Source organism: Nicotiana sylvestris, chromosome 6 (assembly GCF_000393655.2).
Source record: "Nicotiana sylvestris chromosome 6, ASM39365v2, whole genome shotgun sequence".
Lineage (NCBI taxonomy): Eukaryota > Viridiplantae > Streptophyta > Magnoliopsida > Solanales > Solanaceae > Nicotiana > Nicotiana sylvestris.
Window position 1 is genome coordinate 101,210,387 of NC_091062.1, and position 7,894 is coordinate 101,218,280.

General features: G+C 34.5%; 1 protein-coding gene across 2 annotated transcripts; it reads right to left on the bottom strand.

Annotated features, from left to right (window-relative positions):
- Positions 1-4,158: 4,158 nt before the first annotated feature.
- On the bottom strand, positions 4,159-7,373 carry LOC104222484 (uncharacterized). 2 transcript variants are annotated; one of them, XM_009773712.2, is made up of 3 exons: positions 7,258-7,373; positions 5,431-7,007; positions 4,159-4,767 (listed from the first exon to the last, which is right to left on the bottom strand). In XM_009773712.2, exons 2-3 carry the CDS (start codon positions 6,882-6,884, stop codon positions 4,533-4,535), a joined length of 1,689 nt encoding a protein of 562 aa, XP_009772014.1. In that variant the 5' UTR covers positions 6,885-7,007; positions 7,258-7,373; the 3' UTR covers positions 4,159-4,532. The 2 variants fall into 2 exon arrangements, with proteins under 2 accessions (XP_009772014.1, XP_009772015.1); XM_009773713.2 differs by having other exon boundaries at positions 7,299-7,365.
- Between the last annotated feature and the right edge of the window lie 521 nt (positions 7,374-7,894).

Here is a 7,894-nt window from a genome sequence, read left to right on the forward strand (position 1 = left end):
TTTACATTAATTGAAAGAATATGTTGTCGTTTTAGTATATTATTTTGAGATATTTTCACTTGACAAACTCGTTAACAGAATTGATTTAAGTCCAAAATTTATTTATTTTTATATTAAAAACGCCAAGGTAACCTGTGATTAATTAATAAAAAGAAAAGAAGATAAGAAACTAGAAATATTCATAATATATATTCGATTGAATTTATTTTATGAAAAGGGCTAAAAATACCCTTATCTTATTCTAAATGGTTTACTATCGCGCTCTGTCCACCTATGGTCCAAAAATACACCTAACATTATCTTTCGGTCTAAAACTACCCCCGACGAACAGAGTCATCTGTGGTCCCATCTTTTAATTTGTTGTCACGATATGATTGGAACACGTGGTCATTTGGTCCATATCAATTATAACCCGCCCCAAATATCGACCCGTCCCATTTTTCGGTATGATAAATCCGCTTTATTTCTTTGACTCGCACCATTGTTTGACCCGCTTCATTATCTAATAATTATTATTTTTTTATTTTTTTCTTCTCTTTCTTCCTCATTGACTGGACGGGACTACACATAAACCACAAACCAAAAGTCTCGCCAGAAACCTCACGTAAATTGACTCCTTGAACACCAACTCAAAAATTATCGATTGGTGGTGAAGAAAGTTGATTTTCAGATCTTGTTTTGAAGAAAGTCGAGGCGTTTGGCCTTGGTGGTGGTGTATTTTTTTAGCAGTGTGGTGGGTGTTTCGCGGGAGGAAACTGGCTAGCTTTCGTGATGGTTATGGAGCTGCTCTAATGATTATTTTTTAGGGTTTTAGAAGATTGAGATATGAAGGAAAATGGGTGGCTTAGATGGCTTAAACGAGATGGTGTTTCGGAGCTGCTACACATTGGCGTCCAGCTGCATTTTTATGACTGCTCGAAAAAATTTCCTGTGGTTTCGCGGTTGTTTTTGGGTAAAAAAGGTATATTTTGAGGGCTGGTTTTTTAGTAGGAGAAAAGGGTAAGGTGGCGGATTTAGGATAGGAGGGATTGCAGTGGGGTGGTGCCAGGTGGTAGTTTGTGAAGTGAAAAATGAGAGGAGTGAATTGAAAACAATAGAAAAGGAGAGTGAGTTAGAGGAAACTGCCATTGTTGATTTTCTTTCAAGACTGGAAGAAGAAGAAGTTTGGGGAGGGGGGGTTAGGTGGGTGGGATGGGTGATAAGGAAGAAAAAGAAAAAGAAATTGAGCTGGTCAAACAAATAGGGCGGGTAAAAAAAAGTGGGTTTATGATACCCATATTGATGAAGTGAAATCAAGAGCCACGTGGCCTAATAAAATGCTAACACATTAAAATTCAGCCCCACATCTATTGCCGTTAAATCGAGGGATATTTTTACAGCTTGTTTTGATGGTTGTTACATATCGTTTCATAATGTATCGTATCGTACTGTATTGTATTGTACTATATCATTCGATGAATACAATGTTTGGATGGATTGTATCGTTTTGCCATCATTTCATGGTATCACGCACCAATAATATGATGAATAAACTTGCAATATTATAAAGAAAGATTATGATACGGTATATAAAAAGGTAGGGTAAATGATAAAATAAAATTATTTAATAATAATGAAGGGTGAGATTGAGAGAAAAAGACAAGGTAATGACGCGACCACACCACATCGGTTGTTACATAAAGTGGCACGTAACGACGGATTTAACGATATAATACAATAAAATTTAAGTAACAATCAATACAAATATTATATTTAAAGTAACAATACGATACAATACAATAGGTAACAACCATTCAAATAAGTTGTTAGCAATAGAAATAACGATGGAAATATTTTTAGATCAATAGGTGGACAGAGCATCATAGCAAACCATTTAGAATAAGATAGAAGTACTTATAGCCCTTTTCGGTTTATTTTATGTTCATCACACTTGTCATCGAACCAAAATGAGATAGACAAGGAAGTTCCTCGTACACTGGATTTAAGCAAAGAAAAGCACACGAGTTTGGTAATGAAGCAGTTGACGATGAAATGGTCTTGCATATGGAAGCATGGGAGCTGTAGACATATGCAGGATCCAATTTTAGTGCCTTACTTATTGGCGGCTACCTGAAAGTCACCGTAAAGCAGAGCTAGTTGACCAAGGGAGGAGCACCGCCGACACAAACGTATGGTGTGGACTTTAATATTTGAAGCATCAAATTCATAGTTTGATTTGTTTATTGGTTCCAGTTAAATATTTATGTATATTTAATAAAAATATAAAGTCTTAACAAAAACTATCAGGTTCAATCGAACCCATATTGAGTACTCTAGCTCCGCTCCTATATGGTATCACTAGTCAAGCTATTTATGGACAGTGTAATAAAATTCACTCGCATTATATATATCAAATCAATACATGCATAATATATTTTTTTTAATAAATTTTATCAACTAATCATAGTTGATAACACTTACAGGGTCAGTGTGCAAATACTAAACACTTTAGTTGATCTCTGTCTTGCATTTGCAGTTAATAATGTAGCACAAATATAAACCTAGAACTATGTTAGAGTACTTGTTGATTTTTCTAACTATTTATTTTCCTCATAAAGTATGAAATTATGTGTGAATGATGTCTGGGATAGCTCAAACATGGACTGATAGACACGCACATCTGCCTACTATAATCCCAATTTGCGACTTGTTGATGCATTTAAACTCGTTAATCATTTGATTAATTGTCATCTGTATTCCTCTTCTTTTTCCATTCAGAGGAAAGTTAATTTTAAGAAAGATCTCGAATACACACAGATATTTTAATCAACACTAGTCTGTTTAAAACATGTCTCACATGTAGTAGTAATTATTAGTATACATGATAGTGCGCCACCTTCAACTTGATCATTGTATTTTGGAGCATTAGGTCCACACATTTGCAACCAAATCTTCGTCATGAACGAAAGGACTCTAATTTCTCAAATTTCTTGATTTCTAGAAGATAAGTTCTATCTATAGGATAGACCCTTTTATTATTATTATTATTATTATTATTATTACTATTATTAGTATTATTAGTACTACTATTAATATTGGTGTCAGCTAACTTAAATAAAAAATAAATATAAAATTCTCTTTGTTTTAGAAGGAATGATGGAATTTATGGTACAAAAGTCAAAACATCTAATTTTCAGCCTAAAATTAAATATTGACTTAAATTTTGTGAAATGAGTTAGTACAATTTCTTAAGCTAAAGTACTCCAGATTATCATTTTTTTTAAAAACTTGAAAATATTTGGGAAAAAAATCAGTGAGAAAATCTAACTCTTCAAATAGTAACGTCATAAAAAGTGTCAATCGGCTAGACCGCGATGAAATTTATCCATTTCTACGTAATTGTGGTCTTCTCTTTGAAGTCTCTGCCAACCTAAGATTACTATTTCTCGGTTCTCACATTGGAAGTATGACATGACTCTACTCTATGCGCAGAGATAATCCATTTAATATACATTCTTTTCCTATTTTGGCTCATCTTGAGCTGACAAAGAACATGACCCTTAATAGAAAATTATGGAGGTCGAGAATTATGGTAGTAAAGTAAGTACTCTCTCCGTTTCATATTAAATGAGGTAGTTTGACTCGGCACGAAGTTTAAGAAAAAAGAAGAAGACTTTTAAAACTTGTAATCTTAAAGCTTAAGGGGTAAAAAGTTTGTGGGGTCATGACGTTTGTGTTGCTATAAAAGCTTCTCATTAGGGTAAATGAGTAAAATAAAAGAGTTTAAAATTGAATTATTTCCAAATTTAGAAATACCGAACTGCTTTAGTGAGCCGACGTATTAAAAAGGATTTACACTGAACGCATCATAAAATATAAAATAAATTCTGAAAGAAACTATATTCATGTGCGGAGCAGTACGGTACTTCGTGCTTACAGCATGGGCTGCTTTTGTATCTACCATTTATTCAATTTTGAAACTCCAACTACGCATTGGATCATGTATTTCAGCAACATACAGATGTCAGAAGTTACAAAGAAAGAGTCGCATTTATCTATTAACAAAAGTTTAATTACAATTTCGCTATGTGAACTATGCAAAAAAAAAAAAAAAAAAAAAAAAAAAAAAGGAAAACTGGTCTGTTAACAAGAAGAATGAAAAAAAGTAAACAGAAAAAATCCCAAGCAAGAGACCCTTCTCAGTTTTCTGTGATCTAAAGACAAGAGTTGCTGAATTTACACATGTTTGAGAGGATCTGTATCATATGACTACTAGCAATTATAGTAGTAGGAAAATAAGGCCAAAGGGGCGGTTGTCAATTAACAACTCCTAAGTCACCCTCCTTGCTCTTCTTCCTTGTCTCCCCAACACCACTGTCCAGCAATTTAAATACAAAGGGAAAATCCAAATTGTGCAAACCAAAATTATCTTGGACCCCATTCTACTTATCCCTTTGTTATTTCAATTTGTATCCTTGACCAATAAGATTTTCTTCTCTTCATGACTTCATCTTCCTCTTTAATAATCTTTTTTTTTTCTTTCCTTTTTGGAACTAAACATCAGTATCGAGTGGGAAACAAGTATCTTCACCACCAGTATTCCATAGAAAATTAGCATAATTAGCAGCATAGAATGAGTTGCTTGGTTCTGCAGCTATTGCTTCAAGAAAGGTTTCTTCTGCAGCCCAAAGGTCCTTCCTTACTTGCCACAGAAAATTTGCATACTTATTCAATGCCTCTGCATCCTTTGGCTCCACCTTTGATGCTTTCTTGAAGTACTCCTCCGCTCTGTTCATAATAACAACACAAAATGCTTAACATCCACAGTTAACCAAATTATATACACCCACTATACAAAGAATTTTTACACTATTTATATTTTGGTCAGAGGTAAGGTTGCGTATATCTTAACTCAGCAGACCCCACTTGTGGAAAAACTAATGGGCTTGTTGTTGTTGTTGTTGTTTTTAGTTATCTTTAGGTGAGTTGATAGTGTAAAAATTCATTTGCTCTGTTAGAGTTAGAAGCTAAATTCATTCTAAAATATCAATCCAGAACAAACCAATTTTCTTGGGGCATTTACTGCTCTCTTTCAAAGTAGTACCTGAAGACTGAAATGGGGCCTATACACAGTGATATTTAACAAGAAGTTGCACCTTGGGCCCTAACAGATTGATATAATTGGAGAAAAGAAATAAAAGTACTACCACAGACTCCCCTATCAAGATTCAACAATCCCACCCAAATACTACAGAAAATGACCATTGCTTTATCAAGGTGATTTTTCAAGCCCACCAAAACAATTCAAAACAAGCAACTATTCTTGACATGAAGATCAGCTAATGAGCTGAAAGTCATGACTTAATCTGCCAATTAGATCTAGTTCCCCTAAGGAGAAAAAAAGGATTAAAAATCTAACATAGAAATAAGAAAAAGAGATAATTTTGGTACCTGTCATAATCTTGGGCAACCAAGAAAAGAAATTGAGCATAATTGGCTAGCAAAAGAGTGTTCTGTGGTTCTTGGTTGAGTCCCATTTGATACAGCAACTCTGTTCTGAAATAATCAGCGTAATCATCTACTTCAATATTTGCATATATTGGTGACACAAATCTCTGCATAGTTTCATGATCTAAGGACTCATCTCTTGTTGCAGCTTGCATCTTAGAAGCCTCATCTACAATTGAATCCCAAAGCTTCAACTCTTCTTCCCTTGTTTCTTGAGCAGATACACCCTCTTCTTCACTGATCCGAGTATTCGAAGAAATCCCATCAGGAATAACAGTATAATAATTAGACGACAGACTTCCATCACCATCATTTCCACTAGTAATTGGCTTGTAATTCCCACCACCTCCATTACTTCCACCAATGGATGTAACCTTCCCACTTGAAGATGACACTGAAAATGTCTTAAGTGCAGAAGTATCAAACTTTTGATTGAAATTACTCTCTTCCAAAGTAGAAACAGTTTCTGTAAGAGGTGGAGGTGTAGCAGCAATAGCAGCACTGTTTGCCATAGAATGAACACTATAATTAGCCAGCAGTATCATCACATATACCATTAAAGTAGGTGTATGTGAAAATACTTGCTGAAATAGCCACACAAAAGATGCATGCATCTCCTTTTGTACTCTCACCAAAATCCCTTGTAGATCTTCATAAAACAACATTTCCCTCATCTGCATAGTATAGCTTTGCAGCTCTCGAATTATGAACACCATATTCGAAAATGCTTTTTTCACTGAACAATATGCTGATTCCCCTGCTTCTCTCACCCCATCCTGCCATTGTTTTTTTCTCTTTATAATCCTAAGGGAGAAAGGCAGATCCACGCTATTCGCCTTCCATTCGATATTCGCAGGAATTATCTCGTCTCTTTCAGGCCAATCCGGTTGTTCTAAAGGATCAAACGGCTTCTGATTTTCCAAAAACTTAATATCACTACCACTAGTAACAATCTCACAACTTGTTTCGATAGAGTCAGCAATAGCTTCAAGCTGAGAACTCATAGTATTTTGATTTTCGACATCTGAAAGTTGGAATTTAAGGGCCAATTCTTGAATTTCCTTGGAGAACTCTTCATCTGAAAATGAATCTAAGCTGGCACTAGTGCTAGAAGCCCTTGTAATTGTTCTGGTTCTTGGCTTGAGTTGGTCACAAGATCGAGACCTGTGTAAATTCAAGAATTGGGTACCAAAAAGAGCAGATTGGTCCAGCCTATGGACATAACGGCAGATAAGAGATCCTCTGCTGCTAATACTACGTCGTTTAGAAGAAGGTGAAGAGATTGCAGAAGCAAGAGTTTGAGAAGAAGAAGAAGAAGAGGAAGAAGAGGAGGATGAAGAGTGAGGAACAAAGGATTGATTCCATTGCAAACAAGTTGTTGCAACTTTCACTCCCATTTTTTTTGTACTCAAAATTGTTAACCAAGAGACTATATGGTGGTGGAAAAAAAAAGTCTCAACCTTTTGATTCGGATCCACAAAAAGGCTTCACCTTTCTTTCTTTTAACTCGACCCCAAAACCTGCAAAAACAAATAAAAATGAACCGACCAAAAAAGTCAAATTCAAGGAAAGTGGTACCATAGTTTAAGTTGAACTGAATCAGTAAACGCAAAAAAAAAAAATTAAAAAGAATACACAATATAACCAAAAAGACCGTGTTACCAATGATTATACCCAGCCATTAAAATCGGATCAAAGAAACAGAGTCCAAGAAAATGAATACTAACGAAAATGGCATAGAAATTCACGTCAAAGTATTTTGAAACTTACGTAGTAATAGGCACTGTCACTGGAAAAGCTGAAGACGATACCTTTTCTCCGATGAGTTGCGGAGTAATTTTCGGTGGAGAGAGCCGGACGAGCACCTTAAGTTCACTTATCAAGATTAGCAGTCTAGTTGAGGTCTTATATATATGCACGTTTCAACAAAATAAAATACAGGAGTATTTCATTTTAATTAAATAAAATGTAAAGAATATTAAAAAAAAAATTAACAGAGTCCAAAAGCGAGCGGAGAAGTACGAATAGAATTAAAGAGTATTATAAATATACACGTACATTAAAGGTCGGGAAGTTGCCGGTTCCCAGTATAATTGTGTACTGCTAGGATATTTTTTGACAGCTGTTCCCGGTCAAAGCCAAATTGCATGGAGATTGTTGTTTTATTTATTTTATTTTTAAATATTTAAGAAAATCTTCTGAAAAGTATTGTCGTTTAAAGAAGTGATTCAACCAATTTTTTCGAAAAAAAAATCTTTTTTTACCATATTGCTGTTAAACGTTTTAAAAAGTTTTAATCATCCAACAAAATTCTTTTTTGTACGAACTATTTTTTTTTTTCAAAAAGTTCTTTCACAAAATTACTTCCAAAAGCTGTATAAATTTTCAAGGCTCTTATAAGTTAGAA

Bases quoted from the DNA above. Each gene is read 5' to 3' on its own strand.
- LOC104222484 (XM_009773712.2), bottom strand. From the start codon at position 6,884: ATGGGAGTGAAAGTTGCAACAACTTGTTTGCAATGGAATCAATCCTTT. The intron at 4,768-5,430 runs GTACCAAAATTA...TATTATGAACAG, and splicing joins GTTGCCCAAGATTATGACAG to AGCGGAGGAGTACTTCAAGA.